Source organism: Dendrobates tinctorius, unplaced genomic scaffold (genome assembly GCF_039654945.1).
Source record: "Dendrobates tinctorius isolate UK_male_01 unplaced genomic scaffold, ASM3965494v1 ptg000071l, whole genome shotgun sequence".
In the NCBI taxonomy this organism is placed as follows: domain Eukaryota; kingdom Metazoa; phylum Chordata; class Amphibia; order Anura; family Dendrobatidae; genus Dendrobates; species Dendrobates tinctorius.
Genome location: NW_027361739.1, coordinates 11214144 through 11241655, shown reverse-complemented (window position 1 = coordinate 11241655; position 27512 = coordinate 11214144). Strand labels below are relative to the sequence as shown.

The following is a 27512-nucleotide window of genomic DNA, read 5'->3' as shown; positions in this document are numbered from 1 at the left end:
TCTTGGAAAATGGCAGGCCGCATGCGCAGTGCGCCCGCTGGAATCTGCCGGCTGCAGATTCATTTATTTTGATCACTGTGATAAACTCTCACAGTGATCAAAATAAAAAAAAGGAAATAAACCCCCTGTTTATCACTCCCATAGGTAGGGACAAATATTAAAATAAAGAAAATATTTTTATTTTTCCATTAGGGTTGGAATTAGGGTTAGGGTTGGAATTAGGGTTGGGGTTGGAATTAGGACTGGGATTAGGATTAGGGTTGGAACTAGGGTTAGGGTTGGAATAAGGGTTAAGGTTAGGGGTGGGTTGGGGTTGGAATTAGCGTTAGGCTTGTGGTTAGGGTTAGAGTTGGGACTAGGGTTATGGGTGTGTTGGGGAAAGGGTTGTGGTTAGGGTTATGATTAGGGCTGGGATTAGGGTTAGGAGTGTGTTGGGGTTAGGGTTGGAGTTAGAATTGAGGGGTTTCCACTGTTTAGGCACATCACGGGGTCTCCAAACGCGACATGGCGCCACCATTTATTGCAGCCAATTTTGCGTTCAAAAAGTCAAACAGTGCTCCCTCCATTCCGAGCCCCGAAGTGTGCCCAAACAGTGGTTTACCCCCACATTTGAGGCATCAGCGTACTCAGGAAAAATTGCACAACTTTGGGGGTCTAATTTCTCCTGTTGGGAAAAATAAAAAAAATTGGGGGCTAAAAAAATTATTTTTGTGGAAGAAAATTTTGTTTATTTTCACGTCTCTCTGTGTTATAAACTTCTGTGAAGCACCTAGGGGTTCAAAGTGCTCACCACACATCTAGATAAGCTCTATGGGCGGTCTAGTTTCCAAAATGGGGTCACTTGTGGGGGGTTTCCTTGTTTAGGCACATCATGGGCTCTGCAAACGTAGCATGACGCCCGCAGACCATAACATCGAGTCGGCATTTCAAAACGCCATTACTTCCCTTCCAAGCCCCGATGTGTGCCCAAACAGTGGTCTCCCCCCCTACATATGGGGTACCAGCGTACTCAGGACAAACTGGACAACAACTTTTGGGGTCCAATTTCTCCTGTTACCCTTGTGAAAATAAAAAATTGTGGGCTAAAAATCATTTTTTGAGGAAAAAAATGATTTAATTTCACGGCTCTGCGTTATAAACTTCTGTGAAGCACTTGGGGGTTCAAAGTGCTCACCACACATCTAGATAAGTTCCTTGGTGGGTCTAGTTTCCAAAATGGGGTCACTTGTGGGAAGTTTCTACTGTTTAGGCACATCAGGGGCTCTGCAAACGTACATGACTCCTGCAGACCATTCCATCAAAATAGGCATTTCAAAACATCACTACTTCCCTTACGCGCGCCAACGTGTGCCTGAACAGTGGTTCCCCCCCACATATGGGTACCAGCATACTCAGGACAAACTGGACAACAACTTTAGGGTCCAATTTCTCCTGTTACCGTTGTGAAAATAAAAAATAGTGGACTAAAAAATCATTTTTTGAGAGGAAAAAAAAAATATTTTTATTTTCACGGCTCTGCGTTATAAACTTCTGTGAAGCACCTGAGGGATCAAAGTGCTCACTATGCATCTAGATAAGTTACTTAGGGTCTAGTTTCCAAAATGGGGTCATTTGTGGGAGAGCTCCAAAGTTTATGCACACGGGCTCTCCAAACACGAAATGGTGTCCGCTAACGATTGGAGCTAATTTTCCATTCAAAAAGTCAAATGGCGCGCCTTCCCTTCTGAGCTCTCCCATGCTCCCCAACAGTGGTTCCCCCACACACATGAGGTATCAGTGTACTCAGGACATATTGCACAACAACTTTTGTGGTCCAATTTCTCCTGTTATCCTTGGGAAAATAAAAAATAGTGGGCTTAAAAATCATTTTTGAGGAAAAAAAATGATTTTTTATTTTCACTGCTCTGCATTATAAACTTCTGTGAAGCACTTAAAGTGATCACCACATTTGTATGTGATGGAGCTGAATGATCCAAAAGTAAATACTAACCTGAGCAGGGATTTTTTACGAAGTCTACATGGCATCATTTAAACTCCTGTCGTGGAACATTAGAGGGTTGGGGAGTGCTAGGAAACGGAATATGGTGTTCTCTCAGAAACGTAAAGCACAAGCGCAGATAATATGTCTTCAAGAAACTCATTTGACACAAGATACTGTATCTAGGACGAACAAACCTTGGATACAGTGGCAGAAGCATGCTACTCATACGTCCTATTCCAGGGGACTGGTTGTCATGGTGCACAGGTCTTTGAGGTGGTCGGTTCAAATGGTTAAGAGAGACTCGGAAGGTAGATTTATCTTTTTATATGCATTTATAGATATGGTCCCTTACATACTGCTCAATATTTACAACCCCCCTCCAGTCAAGATGGATGTACTCCATCAGGCTGCGATTTTTGTATCACAGTATCCTGATGCTAAGGCCTGGATCACACTTCCATTTTTTAAAATCCGTCTAAATCCGTCGTTTTCCGTTAAACGGATCCGCCATTTTTTTTGAGGATCCGTTTTTTTTTGTCCCATAGACTTCCTTCCGTTAGGGGCTACCGCGGATCCGTCAAAAGAACAGATCCGTTTGCGGCAAAACGGAAACGGATCCGTTTTTGCACACTTTGACTGATGCATGCGGATGCCAAAAAACAGATGTGTGAAACAAGCCTAAGATATTATGCTTGGGGGACCTCAATATGATTCTTAATTCTTATTTGGATAGAATGAGTGCTGCAAATCCTGGGCCTGGCAGCCAGGACACGTGTTGGGTGCTTTTATAGCAGAGAGAGGCTGGATTGATTTAAGGAGACAGCAGCATCCTTTTAAGAAAGAATTCTGCTACACGTCGGCCGCTCGCTGTTTATCCAGAATCGATCATGCATTTGGAAATAGTGCTGTATTATCGGATCTGCGTGAGATTGAGTACCTTCCTAGGGTAGTATCAGATCATTCTCCGCTGGTGGTGTGTCTTCATCTAGATGGCCCTGGTAGGCATAAGAGATTCCGTATACATCCATTTTGGCTATCCCTTATTGGGGAGCAAGATAGATTAATAGATCAACTCGATGTCTTTATAACAGATCATGTTGATTTCCCTGATAGGTTGGTGCTGTGGGACACGCTTAAGGCATATTTGAGGGGATGTGTTAAATCCACAATTTCGTATATTAAAAGGGAGTCCTGTGCTGAGGAATGTAAATCATTGGAAGCCGAATACATTAATAACCCCTCTGAAAATTCTTTGCATAAATGGCTTGGGAAGGGGAGGGAATATCTGTTCTGTTTTACTAAACAAACTTATTTTGAACTTGGGGACCAATCAAGTAAATTTTTGGCATATATAGTCCAACAAAATCAAATGTCCCCATGCATTCTGTCCATTAACACAAGGGAGGGGGAACCCCATTACTCAAATCTGACCAAATTGCAAACAGATTTCAAGAGCACTTTAGAGAGTTGTATGATTCTCAATCGAGCCACACTGTGGAAGAAATTGATGAGTACTTAGACCAGATTGAGTTTCCTAAACTTTATTGTGGGGACCGGGAATTCTTGGATAGAGACATCACCTTGGAGGAAATCCAGGAGGCAACCATGTCCCTGTCTAATGGAAAAACTCCCGGTCCTGACAGTATGCCCACAGAGCTATATAAAAGATACTTAGACCAGTTAGGGCCGGTCCTGTTGCAGACCCTTTCTGAGGCACTTGCAGGGCACTCGCTCCCCCAATCCTTGTATGATGCCAGTATTGTGGTGATTCCGAAGCCTGACAAGCCTGCTGAGGAGTGTGGTTCTTATCGTCCCATATCCTTGCTCAATACGGATTATAAAATTCTTACGAAACTCATTGCTAATGGACTGAAAGCAGTAATATTGGGCATTGTACATGAAGATCAAACTGGTTTTATGCCAGGAAGGTCCACCTCCTCTAATATTAGAAGAGTGCAGGTTCTGACGCAGATAGGCCATAAATATAAAAGACCTTGGGCGATAGCCTCTTTAGATACTGCAAAGGCCTTTGATTCATTGGAGTGGAAATTCTTGCAATGGGTGCTTCTGAAATTTGGTTTCTCAGTTAAATTTTGCAAATGGATTGAGCTGCTTTATCGTATGCCGAGAGCTAAAATACTATATACTGGTGAATGGCGTTCTATCAGAATATTTCAATCTGAGCAGAGGGACCAGACTATCCCCAATGCTCTTCGCACTGGCGATTGAACCAATTGCACTCAAAATTAGACAGGATCATTTGGTGGTGGGAATAGATATAAATTCTAGGGTGGATAAGGTAGGCTTGAATGCGGATGACCTGGTGTTCTTCCTGGATGAGATTGAACAGTCCCTTCCTAGAGCGATTGACCTCATTAATTGCTTTGGAGAATTCTCGGGTCTTAAAATTAATTGGAGCAAGTCTGTAGTTATGCCGATAATGGATAATATAACAGTACCCGTGCTGTTTGGTTTGCAAGTAGTACAGAAATTTAAGTATTTGGGCATTGTAATTAGCCAAAATCTGATTAAAGACCTTGGAGACAATATATACCCCCTCGAGGATATGATGAAAAAAAAAGTTTGCGATATGGTCTCGACTTCCCCTATCTGTAGCGGGTAGAATTGGACTAATTAAAATGATAATCCTCCCAACGTGTTTATATATGTTGGAACATACATCAATTAAGGTGCCCAAAGGTTTCTTCAAGAAAATGCACAGCTTGATGGCAGCGTTTATATGGGGCTTATCTAGACCTAAAGTAAATATTGGTTCCCTGCAAAGGCCCAAAAGGCAGCGTGGATATGCGGTACCTGACCTTTTTTTTGTATTATCTGACTGGTCATCTACGATATTTAAAAAAAAAACTGGTTGCTCCATGATGGACTCAAAAATGCAGAGGCTCATCTCATTCATTTTCTCGGGGGGCACACACCATGGGTGGTATTGGAGGGTTCATACAGACCACCTCAGGGCCTGCTGTTTGCATATAGTTTGGCAATACAGGTTTGGCGGGAAAGGAAACATACTTTAAAGTTTTCCGATCAGGTTGGGGAGATTCAGATATGGGATAATCCTGAATTTTCCCATCTCCAGAATTTACAGGATCCAAATTTCTGGAAACAAAATGGTATAACAACGCTCAATCAGATCTTTGAAAATCAAATTTTATTATCATTTGAACAATTTCATATAAAATTTGGAATCCCTCATAGAGAGTTTTATAGATATCTGCAGCCATAATGTACCAATTCCCACTTCCTAGAATGCAAATATCTAGATATCCACTAATAGGAATGTTGTCAACCCAAGGGCCTACAGGTGTGATTTCCTCCCTGTATACCTTTTTGTTAAATTCCAAAATTGCTTCCACCCAATTAATTGGCTGTGGAAGATAAATGGAGGCACCTAATCCCTTCCATCACCGATGACCAGTGGAGTGACGCACTGAAAGCGCATACGGTGGTGTCTCCAGCGGCAAATAAATTAATTCAATTATATATGTTACACCAATCCTATTTAACCCCGAGTAGATTGCATAAATTCGGCAGAAGAGTAAATGATGAATGTCATAGATGCGGGGAGGTGGGAGCGGATTTTTGGCATCTCATTTGGGATTGTAGAATTTTAAGAAGATACTGGAAGGATGTAATTTTTACACTAGAAAGGATAATTGGGATACCAATTGAATGTAGTCCAGAGCTGTGTGTGTTGGGAGTTGTGGATGAAGAAATGTGGACTCATTATGACAAGATATTTCTCAGGGAGGTTCTGTTTATGGCCAGGAAAGCGATAGCGCTGAGGTGGATGGGGGGACGGTCTCCTTCGATCAATCAGTGGGAAAATATTAGTGAACAATATAATTCCGTATGAGAACATATTATACAGAAACAGAGGATGTCCCCAGAAATTTCACAGAATTTGGGAAAGGTGGTGTGACTCACCCTTGACACACCTAGCCCCCGATGCCATAATCTCCTCAACTGCGAGATATAACCCTTGAAGTATCTCTTTTCTAATGCATAAATGTGAAGCTTTATGTGGACTCAGGAATATTTGCTTATTATAACCCGAATTGTTACAAACTTAGAACCCTGATAAAGAATCTCCTGATTAGTGATGCAATTCTGCTGAGAATACATCATGTTTAATGTTCTATTTCATTTGTGTTGTTTGTTTATTTTATTATTGAAAGTATGATTTTATAACTGATATTGTGGATGATGATTTGATGGATTACATTGCAATGTCATATGCTTGTTATATTATTTTGTGGAATCTTTCAATAAAAAGAGTTTTAAAAAAAGTGCTCACCACACATCTAGAAAAGTTCCTTCGGGGGTCTAGTTTCCAAAATGGGGTCACTTGTGGGGGAGCTCCAATGTTTAGGCACACAGAGACTCTCCAAACGTGACATGGCAACTGCTAAGTATTCCAGCATATTTTCCATTCAAAAAGTCAAATGGCGCTCCTTCCCTTCTGAGCCCTGCCGTGCGCCCAAACAGTGGTTTATGACCACATATGAGGTATCGGTGTACTCAGGAGAAATTGCCCAACAAATATTAGGATCCATTTATCCTGTTACCCATGTGAAAATGAAAAAATTGGTGCTAAAAGAAAATTTTTGTTGGAAAAATTAAAATATCCATTTTTCTCTTTCGTCTCATTGGGGGACACAGGAACCGTGGGTGTGTGCTGCTGTCACTAGGAGGTTGACACTATGCATGAAAAAAATGTTAACTCTGCCTCCGCAGTATACACCCCTCTGACCGGCTGTAGGACAATCAGTTTTGCTTAGTGTAAGCAGGAGGTGGACAGAGGTCTCTCGAAGACCCAGGCCTACCTCAATGTGCATCGTTCCTTTTCAAGTAACCATAGAGGGATACAGAGTAGATATGCTACATCTGTATTTCCACATTGGGATTATGATTACGGCGTGTACTGCCACCCCATATCCTCATGAATCCCGCGGGCAGGACCCTATCCCCTAACACAGGACTCGTGTTCAGGTGGCAGCTCCTGGTCCTGACCTCCGTGTCCCATCACTCGCCCACCAGAGCCTGATGATCGAGAGAGACACCCTGCAGAAAAGATTTGGGACAGCAATCTTTTCATGCAGGTAAACCGACCCCTGTTATGGAGTGAACTGGAGGTAAGAGGCTGCAGCGTTGTATGATCTGCTCACCAGCCGCTCTGGCTGAATATGACCGCTGTAATCCGCACTCGGGCTTGCAGCCCATGGCTCTAGACTTAAAGAGCCAACAGTTACTTTCAAGCACACGGTGCAGCACGGTTCCAGCCTCCTCCCGTGGCAGCGTTATGGCCCTGGGCTCCAGCAGGAACCCAGCACGGCCGACGCCAGATTCTGGTTCCCGGCAGGCCCCGACTTCCTCATCCTGGACCAGCGCCATCTTGGTGCTCTAGGAGGCCAGAGCAGGGCCCCGCCCACCACTTCCGGGCAGGGATTTCATAAGGCTTCTAGGCAGCGGCAGGGCTGTTCACCTTGCTCTCTCTCTCATATCAGCCTTCAGGCGGCAGCTGCGGCGGGGACACAGGTCGTGGGTATGTGAGTACTGCACTACAGGTTGCTCCCTCACTCCGCTCTCTACCCCCGACGGTCGGCACCAGGTGAAACTCAAGGGAGAGCAGTCCCGCTCCTCCTCCTCATCCGCTTCAGTGACCTTGGTCAAATATTTTGAATGTACCAAATGCAATGTCAGGCTTCCTTCAGGTCAGTCCTCGCCACTCTGCTCAGATTGCAGCAGACCTACGATGTCACCTACGCTAGAGAGCAGGTGCAGCCCCCCGCTTTACCGGTCAGAGCTCCCACATTACCCCTGGAGCAGGAGGAAGCCACCTTGCCTGCCGCCCAGGGGCCATCCATCGCCACGGGAGACAGCAAAGTGTCCAGGATGGGCCTCTTCCTTATCTAAGTCCGTGGCTGACCTTACCAAGGTATCACAGACCTTGGTAACGGTGCTTAACAGATTGCCACTTCAGACTCCAGTGGACACAGGAGCACCAAAGGAGCCTCCTTTTGGGCCTTCTAGAGGCCGTAAAAGGTTTAGACAGGACCACCAACCCAGGTCCCCTTCTAACTCCATCTCACCGCCAGAATTCCTCTGGCCGTCTGCCTCCTCCCGATCCTCATCCCCGGAATCAGACGAGGCATTATCAGAGACACACTCAGAGGAGGGTTCTGAGTACCGACCAGAACAGTCCCAGGTCAAGGATATGGTTCAGGGCCTCATTGCCGCAGTGAATGAGACTTTTAACATTGGGGACAACACATCCAAACCTAATGATCAGGTTTTTTCATTTAAGAGTCATAAGTCCCCCTCTAGGGTCTTCGCCTCCCACAAGGATTTTGAGGAAGTGTTGGCCAGAGAAAGGGAAAACCCAACCAGGCGGTTTCAGAGAGGGAATTGTTTTGGGATTCTATATCCCTTCCCACCAGATCTCACCGCCAACTGGACCGCCTCCCCTTCGGTAGACCCAACAGTGTCCAGACTCGCTACCAATACAGTCCTCCCACTCGCCAGTGGGGCAGCCCTAAAAGATCCCAATGATAGGAGGATAGAATCCCTGGCAAAATCCACCTTTGAGGCAGCAGCCGCTACATTGTGTCCAGCCTTCGCCTCAGCCTGGGTAGCTAAGTCTGTTACAGAATGGGCCAAACAGCTTAGACAGGGCATATTGGCCGGGGCACCACCAGCGGAACTGGCAGAGTTCGCAGATCAAATCTCTCATGCCGGGAGGTATATGGTGTCAGCGGCCCTGGATGCTGCGTCTTGCGCAGCTCAAGCATCCAGTAACATAGTAGCCGTCGGCCGGACGGTCTGGCTAAAGGCTTGGCAGGCTGATTTGGCCTCAAAGAAATCACTGACCAATCTGCCGTTTCAGGGCACCCGGCTCTTTGGGTCAGTGTTAGATCAAATCATTAAGGATGCAACGGGGGGTACAAGCTCCCTTCTCCCTCAGGCCAAACCTTGTCGATATGTTTTCAAACGTAGGGCTCAGCCCTTTCGCTGTACCCCAGCAACAGGCACTTATGCTCAGGGCCCGCAGAGGTCGCAAGCACCGAGAGATAGGAGGAAGGTATCATTTCGGGCCACCCCGTCATGGCATTCCCGCAGTTCCAGCAGCAGAGCTACCAGGTCATTCTAGCAATAGAGGTCGACGCGCTGGTCATCCCCTGGACACAGTTCAGACTCCCTTACCTGTTCCCTCCCCTTTCTCTCCTGCCCAGGCTGCTAAAGAAGATCAAGGCGGAAGGGGTGCAGGCCATATTGGTCGCCCCGTACTGGCCTGGTTCGCAGAAATTATCAATCTTCTCACAGGCACCCCCTGGAGACTCCCCGACAGACCAGCTCTCCTGGCTCAGGGGCCGTTTTACCAACCAAATTCTCGGTTGCTCAATTTGACGACATGGCCATTGAAACCACAATACTGAGAGCAGCAGGTTTTTCGGACCGAGTCATTAATACAATGATCCAGGCTAGGAAGCCTTCCTCTTCCAGGGTCTATTATCGAGCCTGGAAGGCCTATTTTGGCTGGTGTGAGTCTAATCACGTCACACCTATGCCCTGTTCCCTGCCATCTGTACTAGCTTTTCTCCAGGCAGGGTTAGATGGCGGTCTGGCCCTAAGTTCCTTGAAAGGCCAGGTATCTGCGCTCTCTATTCTTTTTCAAAATAATTTGGCCTCCCACTTACAGGTTAGGACCTTTCTGCAAGGAGTGGCATATGCGGCCCCTCCTTACAGATCTCCTGTGGCTCCATGGGATCTTAACTTGGTCTTGGAAGCCTTGACAGGTTCACCCTTTGAGACCCTACAGGAAGCTCCCATGTCTTTTTTGTCCTGGAAGGTGGTATTTCTCGTAGCCATCACCTTTATTAGGCGGGTTTCAGAATTAAGGGGGGGAAGGCTAGCCAACAAAACAATTGACACAGATGGTAGAGGGAAAGAGTACAACATTTTATTTAAATAGAGAGACAGATAAAAATGGTTACAAAATACATGAGTCTTAATAAACCCTCACAGACAAGGGCAGACAGGTCCACAACCAAGTCAGCATCAGCAAACAATGGCCTATACAAATCTATACCAACACCGCATTATTGTAGTAGTAATAAAGGCATGATTGCCCATAGAGATCCATGGGGAGTATACATTGCATAAAAATTAAATCATGATGGTACAAAATCAGGTAAATTACCTTAATAGAGGTATTCAAAGTCTGACAGCAGAGGACCTGTCTGCAACCCTGACCCCTACGTACGTTTCGGATGAACGCTCCTTCATCAGGGAGTGCAACTATTGTGAAAGCATTCAGAACACATGACACATGCACAAAAACTGAACGGGTCATAAGACCCTGTTCACACCACCCAAGAACTAAGACACAAAAACAGAACACAGTATGACAAACGTGCATAAATACTCTGCTGTAAAACATATGTAACTGTAAGTAGCAAGTGCTAGTAAAAGATGTTAACAAAACCAGGGTATTTTGTTGATACGTTTTTTTGCAAAAAAATGTACTCTAAGCCACTCCGCCGCGTCAAGGCATACCCTTCTCGGAGCAGTCCTATCTAATATATTTAAAAACCTGAACATGTGAATAATACCTTCATGAGCAGGGTTCAGAAAGGTGCTGCCCGGTATGGGCTCGCTGGGCAAAATGGCTTTTTATGCATGTCCCAAAGGAGAGAGGCGGGGATCTCCCAAAGCTTGCATAAGCAAGAAATCAATGGATTCAGAACACATGACACATGCACAAAAACTGAACGGGTCATAAGACCCTGTTCACACCACCCAAGAACTAAGACACAAAAACAGAACACAGTATGACAAACGTGCATAAATACTCTGCTGTAAAACATATGTAACTGTAAGTAGCAAGTGCTAGTAAAAGATGTTAACAAAACCAGGGTATTTTGTTGATACGTTTTTTTGCAAAAAAATGTACGCTAAGCCACTCCGCCGCGTCAAGGTATACCCTTCTCGGAGCACCTTTCTGAACCCTGCTCATGAAGGTATTATTCACATGTTCAGGTTTTTAAATATATTAGATAGGACTGCTCCGAGAAGGGTATGCCTTGACGCGGCGGAGTGGTTTAGCGTACATTTTTTTGCAAAAAAACGTATCAACAAAATACCCTGGTTTTGTTAACATCTTTTACTAGCACTTGCTACTTACAGTTACATATGTTTTACAGCAGAGTATTTATGCACGTTTGTCATACTGTGTTCTGTTTTTGTGTCTTATTGTGAAAGCATGTGACATATATAGGAAAGGAACAGGAAATGACTGCTGAAAGGAATTAGTAACCATGGAAACCATAGAAGCCATGATGTCATCCACCACTACATCGCAGGGTAGCAGGGCAAGGGAGAGCCTGAAAAAGCATCATCCCGCCTGTCACTCAGCGTGCAATAGCGGCATGGCACCATCACAGTATACATAAATGCCAAACACACTAACGATCACAAGAAAAAAACGTATTGCATGTTTACATTGCAGAGAGTCCGGTCACATGACCAGAGGAGGACGGACCTTTAGGTACTGCGCATGTCTGCATGACATCACGCAGTTAAATCACTCATTGGTGGAAATGTACCATATGACTGAAAGGGGGTGGGTCAAAATGGACGATGTATATCATGACTCAGACTGCTAACATGGTAACTGGATATACAACAGCACTGTGGTATAAAGCAAAATAAAAAACACTAAATAGAAAAGCCGATCCTAACTGATAAAGGTCAGCGCACAAAAAACAGCACACAAGAAACCGGCGGAGCGCTGCATAAACTGACATGTCGACATAACATCACACACTTAGGTAACACATTGGTAAGGATATACTACATGACCACAAAGGGGTGGATGCATATTAACCTAGCTCAGACCGCTGCCATGCCAATATACAACAGCGATGTGATTAGAAATAGGACATGGAACACTACATATCAGAGCCGATCCTACAGCAGCTCGGACCACTACCATGGTAGCTACAAAGACAGCGGCGATGTGTTTAAAAATAGGCTTAAAGTGCTGCATATAGGGGCCACTCCAAAAGCTGATAAGTGTCAGTGCACAAGAAGCCGGCTAGGTGCTGCATACACCATCAGACCTGTCTCCAGCACTGGACATGGCGGTGCATGCCCGACACAAACGGGGCCCCGTAGGGTCAGACAAGACCGCACCGCCCATGTGACTAGTGGACAGGGAAAAATCAAAAAATAAAATAAACAAAAATAAATATATAAAACAAGCATAAACGAAAGAATAAGCAGCTGAGAAGAAAAGAAAAAAGGTCCGAAGATATAAGTAACATTCGCAAAAGAGGGATATGTAACCACGCTGTATGGCATATAAAATCTGTATAATGATAGATACAAAGAACTATAGAAAAACATCAGATTCAATGCACCTCTCATACAACCATATCATGTAGACATAGATAAGTGCAGACAAGTATAGGATCTGTTGGCAAAGAATAGAGAATAATCACGTGACATAAACAAACAAAGGCATATCCGAAAGAATAAATACACACATATATACACACATACACATATACACTCACTGGCCACTTTATTAGGTACACCTGTCCAACTGTGTGTTAAGACTTAATTTCTAATCAGCCAATCACATGGCGGCAACTCAGTGCATTTAGGCATGTAGACATGGTCAAGACAATCTCCTGCAGTTCAAACCGAGCATCAGTATGGGGAAGAAAGGTGATTTGAGTGCCTTTGAACGTGGCATGATTGTTGGTGCCAGAAGGGCTGGTCTGAGTATTTCAGAAACTGCTGATCTACTGGGATTTTCACGCACAACCATCTCTAGGGTTTACAGAGAATGGTCCGAAAAAGAAAAAAAATCCAGTGAGCGGCAGTTCTGTGGCCGGAAATGCCTTGTTGATGCCAGAGGTCAGAGGAGAATGGGCAGACTGGTTCGAGCTGATAGAAAGGCAACAGTGACTCAAATTGCCACCCGTTACAACCAAGGTAGGCAGAAGAGCATCTCTGAACGCACAGTGCGTCGAACTTTGAGGCAGATGGGCTACAGCAGCAGAAGACCACACCGGGTACCACTCCTCTCAGCTAAGAACAGGAAACTGAGGCTACAATTTGCACAAGCTCATCGAAATTGGACAGTAGAAGATTGGAAAAACGTTGCCTGGTCTGATGAGTCTCGATTTCTGCTGCGACATTCGGATGGTAGGGTCAGAATTTGGCGTAAACAACATGAAAGCATGGATCCATCCTGCCTTGTATCAACGGTTCAGGCTGGTGGTGGTGGTGTCATGGTGTGGGGAATTTTTTCTGGGCACTCTTTGGGCCCCTTGGTACCAATTGAGCATCGTTGCAACGCCACAGCCTACCTGAGTATTGTTGCTGACCATGTCCATCCCTTTATGACCACAATGTACCCAACATCTGATGGCTACTTTCAGCAGGATAATGCGCCATGTCATAAAGCTCGAATCATCTCAGATTGGTTTCTTGAACATGACAATGAGTTCACTGTACTCAAATGGCCTCCTCAGTCACCAGATCTCAATCCAATAGAGCATCTTTGGGATGTGGTGGAACGGGAGATTCGCATCAGGGATGTGCAGCCGACAAATCTGCGCCAACTGTGTGATGCCATCATGTCAATATGGTCCAAAATCTCTGAGGAATGCTTCCAGCACCTTGTTGAATCTCTGCCACGAAGAATTGAGGCAGTTCTGAAGGCAAAAGGGGGTCCAACCCGTTACTAGCATGGTGTACCTAATAAAGTGGCCAGTGAGTGTATATATTGCACGCTGAGTGACAGGCGGGATGATGCTTTTTCAGGCTCTCCCTTGCCCTACTACCCTGCGATGTAGTGGTGGATGACATCATGGCTTCTATGGTTTCCATGGTTACTAATTCCTTTCAGCAGTCATTTCCTGTTCCTTTCCTATATATGTCACATGCTTTCACAATAGTTGCACCCCCTGATGAAGGAGCGCATCTGAAACGTACGTAGGGGTCAGGGCTGCAGGCAGGTCCTCTGCTGTCAGACTTTGAATACCTCTATTAAGGTAATTTACCTGATTTTGTACCATCATGATTTAATTTTTCTGCAATGTATACTCCCCATGGATCTCTATGGGCAATCATGCCTTTATTACTACTACACTAATGGGGTGTTGCTGTAGATTTGTATAGGCCATTGTTTGCTGATCCTGACTTGGTTGTGGACCTGTCTGCCCTTGTCTGTGAGGGTTTATTAAGACTCATGTATTTTGTAACCATTTTTATCTGTCTCTCCATTTAAATAAAATTTTGTACTCTTTTCCTCTACCATCTGTGTCAATTATTTTGTTGGCTAGCCTTCCCCCCCCCTTTATACAATTTTAACAATTGATCCTGACTATACGTCCATCTTTGTACATGTGAACAATGTATTTGTTCATATTGGGTTAGAAATCTAGTTCATGTTACCCATTCGTGCTTTATTTATTTACACATGTCTGTCACATTTTGTTATGGGTTTCAGAATTAGCAGCATTGTCCTGTCGTCCTCCATTCCTAATTATGCACCAGGACATGGTTGTTTTACGGCCTCCTCCTAACTTTCTTCCCAAGGTGGTATCGGCCTTCCACCTGAACGAGGATATAATCCTTCTGTCATTTTGTCCCGCTCCACCCCATCCTCTGGAGCGTTCTTTGAATAAGCTAGACCTGGTCAGGGCGATAAGGATCTATCTGGCCAGGAACGCTCCTTTCAGGAAGGCGGACTCGCTCTTTGTTATCCCCAATGGGGTGAAAAGAGGCCTGCTGGCCTCTAAGGCAACAATTGCCCGCTGGATCAGAATGGCAATTCTGGAAGCCTACCGGGTAAAGGACAGGGTGTCCCCTGCTGGGGTCAAGGCCCATTCAACCCGGGCGGTGGGCGCCTCCTGGGCGGTACACAACAGGGCATCAGCCATGCAGTTGTGCAAGGCTACCACATGGTTGTCCATGCATACCTTTTCAAGGTTCTATAAGGTCCATACCTATGCTTCAGTGGACGCCAGCCTAGGCAGAAGAATCTTGCAGGCGGTAGTGGTGAGTTCTCCGACCTGAAGGAAGTTTCTGTCTTTTCCCACCCCAGGGACTGCTTTTGGACGTCCCACGGTACCTGTGCCCCGCAATGAGACGAAAGAGAAAACAGGATTTTGGTTGCTTACCGTCAAATCTGTATCTCAGAGTCTTCATTGGGGGACACGGCGCCCTCCCATGATTTTATTACATGTAATGAATATATGATGACTTACATGATAATGTCTCCTACTGCTTTTTCACTAATTGTCCTACAGCCTGTCGGAGGGGTGTATACTGCGGAGGCAACATTTTTTTCATGCATAGTGTCAATCTCCTAGTGACAGCAGCACACACCACGGTTTCTGTGTCCCCCCAATGAAGACTCTTGAGAAACAGATTTTACAGTAAGCAAAAAAATATCCTGTTTTTTCCTTCACATTGCTTTAGTTCCTGTGAAGCACCTGAAGGGTTAATAATCTTCTTGAATGTAATTTTAAGTATCTTAAGGGGTGCAGTTTTTAGAATGATGTCACTTTTGGGTACTTTCTGCCATATAGACCCCTCAAAGTGACTTCAAATGTGAGGTGGTCCCTAAAAAAAATGGTTTTGTAAATTGTGTTGTAAAAATGAGAAATCGCTGGTCAACTTTTAACCCTTAGAACTTCCTAACAAAAAAAATGTTTCCAAAATTGTGCTGATGTAAAGTAGACATGTGGGAAATGTTATTTATTAACTATTTTGTGTCACATAACTCTCTGGTTTAACAGAATAAAAGTTCAAAATTTGAAAATTGTGAAATTTTAAAAATTTTTGCCAAACTTCCGTTTTTTTCACAAATAAACGCAAAAATTATCGACCTAAATTTACCGCTAACATGAAGCCCAATATGTCACGAAAAAACAATCTCGGAATCGCTAGGGTGCGTTGAAGCGTTCCTGAGTTATTACCTCATAAAGGGACACTGGTCAGAATTGCAAAAAATGGCCTGGTCATTAAGGTCAAAATAGGCTTGGTCATAAAGGGGTTAATGGTCTGATCTGCAAACCAGCGGAGAACACGGCCTGCTTGGAGTATCGTGGACCGGTGGCACAGATCTGTTGTGTGTGTAGCTCATTGAGACTAAGGCCTGTTTCACACTTCCGTTTTTGTGTCCGCCAAACGGATCCGTTTCCGTTTTTTTGACGGAAACTGATGCAGACGGATCCGTTTTTTAAAAAAACGGATCCGTTTTTTTTGACGGATCCGCGGTAACCACTAATGTAAGTCTATGGGACAAAAAAACGGATCCTGCAAAAAAAATGGCGGATCCGTTTTTTTACGGAAACCAACGGATTTTGACGGATTTGAAAAAACGGAAGTGTGAAACAGGCTTAAGGGTCATCCTGCTGTCTGAGATAAAAATGGACAGCACAAGTAACGTGTCACAGATGTGTGAATGTAGTACAGCCCAGTGCTCCGGCATACAGAGCTTTTCTGCCAAAAATAAAAGAAGCCTTGGTGAGTGTTGCTGGAGAGCGTTACTAACCCCCGAACCTCCTGAGATGCGTGCACAACATCTGCTGATTGAGCCGGTGTATCAGCAGGTGAGTGGGGTCACAATTAGTGATGAGCAAACTTGTTTGGATGGCGTTATCCGGGTATCTTCGGTGGGCTTGATAAACAGGTTGGAGTCTCCACGGCTGTATGTTTAGCGGCTGTTCGACAGCCCCAACACATGCAGTGACTGCTTGTTTATTAGGCAATCCCTGCATGTGTTGTGGCTGTCGAACATATCTTTCGATCCCGCCGCAGACACTTGGTTAGCACCCGAGCATGCTCAGATAACACCTTATCCGAGCACGTTCGCTCATCACTTCTCGTAATGCATCGGCACCTCCAATACAGAACTGAGCTGTGCAGAATGACCCCTTTATGTTCTGATAATTTATTCTGCTATTTTTTTAAGTTTTATATATTTCTGAGAAACCTAGATGACAACTAATACGACCGTCCTAACAGTTTCCACAAGGGGTTGATAATCCAGCTTTTTTTTGTCATCCTGAATGACGTGGTTATGCAGCAATAAGGGATTGAGGACTGTATCCGAGGGTCAAGTGTTGATCAATAGAATGGGGTGGCGGTCTAGCATGCTTGATTAGGTTACGTTCACATGCAGCAGTCATGTTGCAGCTTTTAACACCAGCAGCGCCGTCATCTTTCCATCGTTTCCCTGCACAATCATTCAGTCTTGCAAGAAAATGGACGTTTCACTTGCAAGGTGGCACAGTTGATCGTAATGGCTGCTTGGCTTTGCAGGTAAAACAGTAGTTTTGATGAACGCGATTGTACATGGGGGGAAAAGTAAAAAGACTTCAGCGGCAGATGGCTGTTGGGGTTACAAGTCGCAGCATTGACCTATGCTTGTGAACCCAGGCCTTAAAGGGGGATTCCCATCTCCAAGATCCTATCCCAATATGTAGTAAATGTAATAATATTAGCAAATACCTCCAACTAGGAATGTAGTACAGTTCTTCAAATTAGCCCAAGTGCAGGGCATTGCAGTAGCCTATGTATCCATGGTTACAACCACTCGTATAGTAACAGTAAGTTAGCTGTTAGTGGTCGTAACTGTGGATACCTAAGATTGTAAATTAGAAGAACTAAACTGCATTTTTAATTGAAGGTATTTGCTATTATTATTACTATAGATTTTGATAGACTCTTGAAGATGGGAGTACCCCTTCAAGCCAGTGGTGCCGACAAAGATGGTAGGCGATTCGTATCTGGTCAGTTATCCCCTATCCTGTTACATAGGTGAGAAGTTATGATTTGGGGCAATGATTTCAGGTGTATTAGGTGGTTAAACAATCATATATCATTGGTTTATGTTGTTCCATCTCAAGGATTGTGTAGCTTCATAGGTTCTTTTTTACTTTTCTTTTAAAGGCCGAATTCACACACATGTGACATTCATGGTCCTAGTATGGGCTGACCACTAGTCTTGTGACCTGAAATCGAAGGCCTCTTACGTCTTCTAAGACTTGTGTTTGGGTCAGGAGACCCACGGCCAGTCCATCCGCCAACCGTGCAAGATCTGGCAGCCATGGCTAGTCACGCTGTTTCTGATATTGAGAGCTCTAGTTTCAGAACCGCTTTTTAAATGCTGGTTGTAATAAATGGGGATCTGACTTCTATGTGTGTGCATGACTCTCTATTAAAGAGACCGTGACCCAGAGAGGAGCGAATGCTGTGCAGCCGGCCATTTCTTTGTGAGACGGAGCATCCTTGTTTTTGGGAAACCAACAGGCTTAGAATATACCAAACTCCTACTCGGGTGTAAGGTGGTGACCCTTCTCCTATATGACTACGACTTTCTAAACCTTTAGTATTTCCTTCGCTCACTTCTCTGCGCATCATCTTGCAGCAAATAAAAGTGACCATGAACGAGGAGGACATGGACACGTACGTGTTTGCTGTAGGGACTCGGAAGACCCTTGCCCGGCTGCAGAAGGAAATGCAGGACTTGGTAAGTTGGAGAGTAGAAGAAGGGTTTTCTCCTGGATGAGAAATGGCTAATCTTCTGCCTGGTTTCTCCTGTGCAGAGTGAGTTTTGCAGTGATAAGCCCAAGTCTGCAGCCAAGCTCGGTCTCCCGGAGTCTCTGGCCGTCCTGTCTGAGATGGGGGAGGTGACAGATGGGGTCTTGGACACTAAGGTAAGGCCGATCCAGATCCATTAATCTTCTGTTTAGCGGTGTCTACTGAATCCTCATCGTCTGCACATCTCTCCTCTACAGATTATTCATTACCTTACACATTATGCTGATAAGATTGAATCCATCCATTTCTCGGACCAATTTTCTGGTCCAAAGGTTATGCAAGAGTAAGTATGCCGCACTGAAGGAATCCAGCCGTTGCACTGCACCTCTTCTAATAAAGCCGTTGTATCCTCTAGAAAGCCTGGATGTCTTGATAGGCGCATTGATGGTGACATTTGATATCTGCTTGCTGTCAGTGAATTGTGAATATTCTGTGGCTGAAACAGGGTAGTGACTAGTGATGAGTGAGCCTGCTCTGATAAGGTGGTATCCGTGTGCTCGGGTGCTAACCGCGTGTCTTCTAATAATAATACTATTATGTTAGAGTCCCCGTGGCTGCATGTCTCCTGGCTGTTCGACAACCACAACACATGCAGGGATTGTCTGTCTGTTAGGCATTCTTTGCATCGCGAAATGAAGTCGAAGCTTAGTATCAGCACAGATTCCAGATGCAATATATGCGGATTTGGTTTCCTCCGGGTACTCCAGTTGCCTCCCACACTCCAAAGACATACTGAGTAGGGCATGTAGATTGTGAGCGCCATCAGGGACAGCGATGATAATGAAACTGTAAAGCTCTGCAGAATTAGTGGCGCTATATAAATGAGTAAAATAAATTTGTGACACATATTAAACCACGTTTGTTGGGCAGTGGTTGGTCCTGCTAAGGCTTTTCGTTATATTAGGCTGGCACAATATAAGGGGTATTCAGGATGGGAGACGTCATCACATAGCCATAGTTGGGGTTATAAAGTCATAATCTTTGGGTCCCCCCCCACTAATTGCCAGATTGGGGCACTTTTATTCCTGTTAGTATGGAGCTGTAGCACACAGGCTCTTCCACCACTCCATTCGTTTTATTTGAGGTTGCCAGAGCACTGGTCTTGGCTTTTTCTTGGCAGTCCCATAGAGAATGAATGGAGCGACGATCCCTACTACTCCATTCTGTGCCTGATCCATTTGAAATGGATCAGGCACATGGTCATGTTCAGTCTTCATATATGTTTTATGTGCTGAAATCATCCACGAAAATTATTTTTCCTATTGTGTATTTCTTCCTTACCTGCAAAAGACAAAGTGAGCAAAAACCCTGCTGTAACTAAATAAGTAAAAGCAAAAGTGCATCTAAATAATAGACTTTTTATCAATACTGTTTTTGATCAAAAGTAGCATGAAAGCTATCCCACCACGACACGGTAACTCTGTTCGGGATAGTCCTACACTGTCTAATATTAAAAACCTTGCCTTGTGTCAAAGTTGACCTCAATGTGTGAACAAAGGCAGACAAAAGGACTGGGTCCCAAACAGTAGACACCAGTCAGGGGAAGCCTTATGTACAATTTCCAGCTCAGGAGAGGGAGGCCACACCCCAGCTTGCACAGAATGCAAAAATACAAAGAAAAAACACAAAAATTGAGCTTGGTTTGAGTTGATACAAATATATAAGGCTTCCCCAGACTGGTGTCTACTGTTTGGGACCCAGTCCTTTTGTCTGCCCTTGTTCATACATTGAGGTCAACTTTGTCACAAGGTTTATTAGACAGTGTAGGACTATCCCAAACAGAGTTACCGTGTCGTGGTGGGATAGCTTTCATGCTACTTTTGATCAAAAACAGTATTACTAAAAAATCTGTATTATTTAGATGCACTTTTGCTTTTACTTATTTAGTTACAGCAGGGTTTTTGCTCACTTTGTCTTTTGCAGGTTTTATGGCCAATGTGAACATGCATTTATATGCTGCATGTGTATCATCTCAAACCAAGCTCAATTTTTGTGTTATTTCTTCCTTACCTGCCTGTCTTTTTCAGGGAGGGGCAGCCCCTTAAACTGCCAGAGACTAAGAAGACTCTTCTGTTTACATTTAATGGTAAGGATGGGGGGTACTAAAGAAATAGGGGAGACCTCGAAAACCTCAGAAAACCATTAGATTATGTCCATCTTCACATCCTAGTGCCTGGAGCTGGAAACGCATCAGTAAAGGACATGGAGTCTCTCCTGCCGCTGATGAACATGGTGATTTACAGCATCGACAAAGTGAAGAAGTTTCGTCTGAACAGAGAGGTGAGTTATTCTGGGAATATTCGTCTTCTGGGAGATTATATGTTATGTACCACTTCTGTTACAAGTATTAAGGGCCTGTCACACTAAGAGATATCGCTAGCAATATCGCTATAACTTGTGACGTTATAGCGATATTGCTAGCGATATCGCTGTGTGTGATACTTACCTACGACCGGCTCCCCCGCTGGTTATCGCTGATCGCGCGAGAACATCCAGGACTGTTTCTCGTCGTCAGCTTCCTGCGGCACTTCCTGCTGTGAGGACGAGCGACGCGTGGAGCCGGGCGGGAGGACGCAGGATCGCCTAGTGTGACAGGTAAGTAGCGACCCCTGCGATGTCGTTGGTGAGATCTGCCTGTGTGGCAGCTCACTAGCGACCACTTAGCGATGTACCAGCGATCCTGACCGCATCATATCGCTGGTCGGGATCGCTGGTGCATCGCTAAGTGTGACAGTACCTTTAAGCTGCCTATTTCTGGGACTCTCTGGCTTTTAACACCCTGGCTCTAAATTGCAGGGAAAACAAAAGGCTGATAAGAACCGTGCCCGTGTGGAAGAGAACTTCCTAAAGCTTACACATGTACAGCGCCAAGAAGCCGCACAAACCCGACGCGAGGAGAAGAAGAGAGCCGAGAAAGAGCGCATCATGAATGAGGAGGATCCCGAGAAGCAGCGTCGGCTGGAGGTGAGTTTTGAACGTTGATCTTTCACATTTTCACTTATGCAATAAATTTAAAAGGACGGCATCATCAGAAAATGATCTATTGTTTAGATCAGCTTTTTGTTTATCAAGATCAGTATTTAAAAAAAACAAAACAATTTTCACACTGGCCACTGGGGCTAATTTTAACTCCTTTACTTTTCAGAAAGAGTTTTCAGTAGTTTCTTTACCATCAGAGGCTGAATTCCAATAAATAACACCTCTATACACAACTTATGACACAGGGTCCACCAATAACCGTAGCGAATTGACCTTGACAATGACCTTTGCACACACTCATTAGATGCTTCAAAAGAGTGTCTGGATCTGTTCAGTGTGGCTAATGTAGATGTGTTTCCTGAAACTGCAGAAAGTCAGAATCTCAAAAAGCCCTATTGGCCAGTTTGAATCCGGCAAGATTTTTAAAACAAACTGTGATATGAAAGAAAAAAATATTGCCAAAAAATATTTTAACATACATTTAACACAAAAACAAAAGATCATTTTCTGATGAAAGATCATGATAGTCTGTACATATCCTGCTATCACCCCTTCCCAGTATGTGATGTATGCCGGTGCATGGTATGAGCTCCTTCTATACACAGCTGGTATTACACAGCAAACACCTGCCTCTAGCAGCAGCGAACAGAGCATGTTCGTGGGCTAAAAGTGTATCTTCGGCGTGCTCGAAAAATATGTTTGCGTCCCCGGGGCTGCATGTCTCACACCTGTTAGATAGGCAACCCTGCATGTGTTGTGGCTAACAAACAGGTAATCCCTGCATGGGTTGCGGATGTCGAACAGCTGTGAGACATGCAGGCCCGGGGACTCAAACATATTTTTTTAGCACTCTGAAGTCACTGGGTTAACACTCGAGTATACTCGGGATAACCCATTATCCGAGCCGCTCGCTCATTACTAGTTACTTTGACTGCTGGGAGCCTACTAAAGACTTGTGCTTTGGCTTTATAGGAAACTAGATGGAGGCCTGATGCTATCGCATCGGGAGGGCGGTAATGTTGTGATGGGGGCAGGCTTAGCAGCATTGAGAATCCTCCATGTGCTCACCCACCTATCCACTCTCTCTTTCCCCATGTGCTGACTTCTCCCGTCTGTGCTCTCTCCTTTAACCTGTCCTACCCCATGTCTGCTGTCTCTCTCCTTCCTGTGCTGTGTTCTCCCCTCATGTGCTGTCCCGTTTGAGCTGTCTTCCCCCTGTGCTCTCTCACCCCTGTTCGCGTTCTCTCTCCCCATCTGCTGTCTGCTCCTCTCATGTCATCTCTTGTTTGGACCTATGTATCCCATCACTAAACAGTCAGTGCACAGCACCTCTGGACGAATTTCTATTTAAAGGGGTTTTCCCATGAACGAAAGTTAATCTTAAAAATTGTATGTGTACAGAACATACCACAGCTCCTGGGCAGGGGAGGAAGCAAAAGACAAAACTGACATTACAGCAGGAGATCGCAGAGGATACATTTTGTGAGGTAAAATATTGTTTAAAAAGCAGTAAGTGCAATATTTTACCTCACAAAATGAATCCTCTGTGATTCCTGCTGTATGTCAGTATTGTCTTTTGCTTTCTCCCCTGCCCAGGAGATGTGGTATGCTCCGTACACGGTCAGACACAGACAATTTTTAAAACGAACTTTCGTTTGTGGGAAAACCCCTTTAATATGACCGGCTTCCTCAGCCTGTAAACACGTCGTGCATCTGCCACCGGGATCAGCCGAATGATTCACTGCGCCTGCCTGGAATTCGTGCAGGAGCAGTGCGACAGTGTTCCGCTGGTGGTACCGTGGAAAAAAGTGAATTACGTTATTCTGAATAACCACTCATCCTACAAAATCCCAGCCCTTTTATAACTGTTAGCTGGAAAATAACAGGGAGGGGTTAAAGTGAGCAAACAGCCTTTTGCCACAAGGTGGTGCTTTTTATTGCCTGCTGTACACTTTCACCTTCTGTATGGGCTGCTCGGAGCCTCCATATTGGATGCAGTAACCAATCAATACACCTATCTTTTCTTTGTCGACCCAGGAAGCCGCCCAGCGCCGGGAGCAGAAGAAAATGGAGAAGAAGCAGATGAAAATGAAGCAGATTAAAGTAAAGGCCATGTAACAGCTCAGCCAATCTGGATCCCGTCCCCCCACTAACTGCAGCCAGGAGAGCAGAGGGGAGCTAAAACCTCATTTAGGAACTGTGTATGATTGGACATGACAAAGCCGCTCATTGTCTTCCCCTATAGGGCCTGTATGTAGAGTTCCTGGTAGCGGTGGCCCGATCACCTGCTGTCCTGCACCGTGGTATAGGTATCGTTGGCCATATTAGCTGTAGCGTTCTCCACCTGGAGGAGGAATGCCCCCATCAGCTCATCTCATGCAGACGCTGTAGCATAAGCAACATGGACCCCTAGCAGTGCTGCAAGGCTTGGAAAACTACATGGACCACAGAGCAGCGATCCTACCAGCCTCTCGGGCTGGGGAATAAGCCATGGGGCAGACTTCCTCCATCTATCTTCTTTAATCAATGTCAAGTACTGAAGATTAGTGACATTAGACTGTATTGTATATTATGTTCCTGGTGGTTATTGGCCGGCAACACATGTAGGATCACGTGTACAGACCACGCTCTACCAGACCGGACCCCCCCAACTACAGTGTGTGTGGTCTGGATCACACGGTATTTCAGTTTAGCTTGGGATAAGCGGTGCCAGATCAGCCCTGGCTGCTGTTTATCGCACAGGAACGCCATAGGATGTGACCACTAAAATGAATCTTTCCAGTATACCAAGTGTTGGTGATGTTCAGACCAGTGGACTGGTTCATCCTGTCCCTGACCTGTTCTTTATACGCCATGTCCTACTGTCCCTCTACAGGGTTCAAACAGCCCAAGGGGTTAAACACTCATCCCTAAATGTAAGTCTGCCCACTGACATGTAGGGTGCAAGTCTTCCTAGATGAGGTCCTCACTACTACCTTGCTCTACTGGCAGCTGTTGTAGTGGCCACGGTAAAACTCTGCTGTACATCCTGTAATAAAGGCCCTCAATTTTAGATTCTTCACTTAGATATAATAGTCTAATAGTCTCTTCCCATAATATTTTATAAATCTAATTTAACAAAACAAGAGTATTTAAATTATTGCAAAATATTTCTATTAAACAGAACAATGGTGTCATTCCTCGTCTCCACCTGCAGGGGGCAGTAGTTGCGAGTGTGGATAGAATATACATTGTTGTCAAAGCCATAAGTGAAATATATATATAAGATTATATGCCCCCCTCAACGCTCAGATGTTTTAGATTTCATATGTCATCAGGGCTGTGTCACCCAGCTTTCCACAGACACTGGAGGGGCAGATGAACCTGAAAAGTATGGACTGTGGTCATTGATATGACATTCAGGCTCTTTGCACAGCTGGAACACAAGCACTTGGGCGATTCTGTTACCGATGAGTGAAATTAAAGGGGTATTTCCATCTTAGTAAGTGATGGTGGCCATCTATTAGTAACCGCGATGGGGGGGACCTCTGGGACCCCACTGATCTGCAGAATAAAGGGGCAGCAGAACTTTTTCACTCACCTATTCATGTGACTGGAGACAGACGGCAGTGAGCAGGGGGCTAGTGTGTGATCAGAGGGGGTCTCAAAGAGAAGATACATTCAGTCATTAAGTTATGACATAAGTGTAGGGGTCTCAGAGGTGCTGTCATTCATTAGAATGAGAAGGGTGTATGATACCTGCTGATGGTGCGTGTGTCCCAGCAGGTGGCAGTAGAGCAGAACTAACCCTTTAAGTGATGGAACACCCCTTTAAGACTGCTCAGAAATGGCTGAATGGACTTTATTATAGGTGGGACTTTTTAACGTGACTCTGGGTAAGACAAACTTCTTGCATATGAAATTATGGACATTAACCGTTGGAAACAATAAATGGTCCCCAGCGGAGCACTGTCCTCTTCAGTGTTACCTCTGGGTAATGTTCGCAGCCCAACTCTAGGCTTACTCGGAAATTTAAAAGGTGGCAGTCATGAGATAGAAAGAAATGGCTTCTAGCGCCACACAGACGTAAATGGGGCTGAGCTGCAATACCATACCCAGCCTGCAGCCAGGTGTGGTGCTGTTTGGTTTTCTTTGAAAAACCCCTTTCAAGCATGTGATCTAGCACGTGGTGGTGGTCGTCACTACTTCCAGACCCTCCAGTGTAAACCTGTGATAAAGCTGGATATTGATCACATGAGTGCTGCGCTCGCTCTGCTCAGAGATCTCGCTTATATTACAGGTTTTATGTTCCAGTCTCTGAGATCAATGCTCTTCACTTCTACACCCCGGTATTTGGCAGCACCATAGCGGACACTAATGGAATAACCCTTTACAGCCCAAAAGCTATGCAAAATGAAAACTTATCACATAGAGACCTGGATTAGATATTCCGAGTTTGCTGTGAAGGTCATAAGACGTTACTGTGTGCATGACCCAGACTTTACATCCTGTAGAGGCGGACAGCACAGACCCTGAAAGGTGACAGAATGCCGGTTTTTTGTCGTCTCTTATCTCTGTAGATGACACTGTATTCAGCTGTATAACTTCTATTGTTATATATATATATATATATATATATACTGTATAAAAAGTTTTTATTTTCTCATAGAACCCTTTTAATGTGAAATGCCGTTTTCCCTCAGATGACCAATGTTCATTGGCTCGTGCATATACATCAGCAACATTTGCAAGCTTTTGCAGCATTATGGTTTCTGCCTAGCCCCTAGCCTGACACGCAGTCCCATTTTTAATCCACCATTGACCTACAACTCTGTAGAATATATAAATATGTAAATCTCTCCCCCCACCCTACAAATCTACAACTCCCAGCATGCACCTGTAAAACAGTTGGGGCATGCTGGGATGTATAGTCTGTACTAGATGGCCTTATAGGAGACTGCTGCATGACAGGAGACCACAGCTCCCCTCGCCCTAGACCCATTGCCCTACTTGTAGACGTGACTGTCTCGTGATCGGCAACATCATGCATAGGATTGATATATACCATAATCATGATGCCCAGCAATAAAGGAGAGGGAATCAGACTTAGATACTCAGGAACTCAATATCCAGCTGCTGCTTTCATACACAAGGATTGTGGATAGAATGACTGTCTGGAGTTTTATCCCCCTCCCTGATTCGCGGTTATGTGTCCTCCTGTGGTTGCACAGCAGCTATCGCCCACCAAGATGGTTTTTACTTGGCAAGTGAACATTAAAATGGATATAATAAAGTACCCAATGTTTTGTGTTTCTTCTAGTCGTCTTATTGAATCCTCAATAGAATAGTGGAGATAAAATTTCATGTCAATCATTTGTATCCTATTTGGCATTGGATGAACCCCCCCCCCCCTTCATTTGTGCAGCTGTAACAGGAAACCTAACGCAGCAGGGGGTCAAGCCGCAAAAGGCTTTGACAGATCTCCCACCTTGAGCCAGCTAAGGACAGCACAAAAGGCGTGCTTGCAATGTGTTCACCATGCAGTGTAACTGCTTTGTTCAGATAGCTAGGATTTCATAAGCAGTATATGGACTTATAATACGTCATAGCCACACATCGGTAACATTTTTGAGATCTCTGGGACGGCCGAATGCCTTCCAGGGTCTCGATCCGTTCTAGCACCCCACCGTGTGGAGACACGTAGAATGACTAGTAGGAGTCAGGTAGCAAAGCTATGTTTGAAAACCTCAAAAAGAGGGAAAAAAAAATCCTCCAAAAAATTCAGTTACAAACCAGACAGGCCCAAATGCATCTGCACTAATCCAGGGTGCAGCGGACCCAAGTAAAATGGCAGCTGCACAGGTGCATAGATACCAAATGAAACAGCTTCCTACAATCAGGGATTGGCCGTGTGGTACACCAACGCAGA

General features: G+C 44.8%; 1 protein-coding gene across 1 annotated transcript in view; it reads left to right on the top strand.

Annotated features, from left to right (window-relative positions):
• Positions 1 to 26879, top strand: part of CCDC47 (coiled-coil domain containing 47) — a 51384-nt gene extending 24505 nt beyond the window's left edge. The window contains exons 7-13 of the mRNA XM_073582396.1: positions 18453 to 18554; positions 18631 to 18741; positions 18823 to 18908; positions 20653 to 20711; positions 20796 to 20905; positions 21422 to 21589; positions 23642 to 26879. Coding sequence (XP_073438497.1) covers positions 18453 to 18554; positions 18631 to 18741; positions 18823 to 18908; positions 20653 to 20711; positions 20796 to 20905; positions 21422 to 21589; positions 23642 to 23722 — 717 coding nt within the window. The 3' untranslated portion in view covers positions 23723 to 26879. The remainder of the gene's footprint in view (positions 1 to 18452; positions 18555 to 18630; positions 18742 to 18822; positions 18909 to 20652; positions 20712 to 20795; positions 20906 to 21421; positions 21590 to 23641) is intronic.
• Positions 26880 to 27512: the final 633 nt, after the last annotated feature.